Consider the following 610-nt stretch of genomic DNA (forward strand, 5'->3'; position numbering starts at 1 on the left):
TGTTGCTGCAGACGGGGAGCCCGCTAAGTGGGGCCTTGCTGACGACTCCCGCTGCTGCTGCTGCTGCTGCTGCTGTTGCTGTTGCTGCTGCTGCTGCAGGTGTTTATCTGTTCCGCATGCTGTCTGTCTATGTTCTCCATCTCCTGCTGCTGCTGCTGCTGCTGCTGCTGCTGCTGGGGGCCCCTCACTGCAGCCGTGGGGGGGCCCCCCTGTGTGCATACACCGCAGCGACGACAAGGGGCAGCACCGCGGGAGGCCCCCATGCTGCGTGGGTTCTTTGAGGCGGTCGGGGGGCCCCCCAGACCCCCCCCAAGGTGTTCCTGGGGGGCCCCCTTGGGGGGGCCCCCCTGCAGCAAACCCTGCACCAAACCCATTCATAAACCCTATAGGGGCCCCTATGGGGGCCCCGGAGGGGGCCCCTGTGGGGGCCCCCACGGGGGCCCCCATGGGGGCCCCCGAGGGGGCCCTCGATTTAAAGAGGGTGGCGCCAGGGGGGCCCCAGCTGGGGGGCCCCTGATGGGGGGCCCCCCTTTTAGCTGTTGAGATTTGGGTATAGACACCGCGGGGTGTATCTGCAGCAGGCTGGCGGGGACGGGGGCCCCCCGGGGGC

At 69.3% G+C, this 610-nt stretch overlaps 1 protein-coding gene across 1 annotated transcript in view; it reads right to left on the reverse strand.

The window, feature by feature from the left end:
• Nucleotides 1-23: 23 nt before the first annotated feature.
• The window catches only part of EMH_0055160 (uncharacterized protein), a gene marked incomplete at both ends in the record, with an annotated part of 2,476 nt that continues 1,889 nt past the window's right edge, over nucleotides 24-610 (reverse strand). Inside the window, one exon of the mRNA XM_013497202.1 lies at nucleotides 24-359. Coding sequence (XP_013352656.1) covers nucleotides 24-359 — 336 coding nt within the window. The remainder of the gene's footprint in view (nucleotides 360-610) is intronic.

Source organism: Eimeria mitis, genomic scaffold (assembly GCF_000499745.2).
Source record: "Eimeria mitis Houghton genomic scaffold, Emh_scaff2531, whole genome shotgun sequence".
Taxonomy (NCBI): Eukaryota; Apicomplexa; class Conoidasida; order Eucoccidiorida; family Eimeriidae; genus Eimeria; species Eimeria mitis.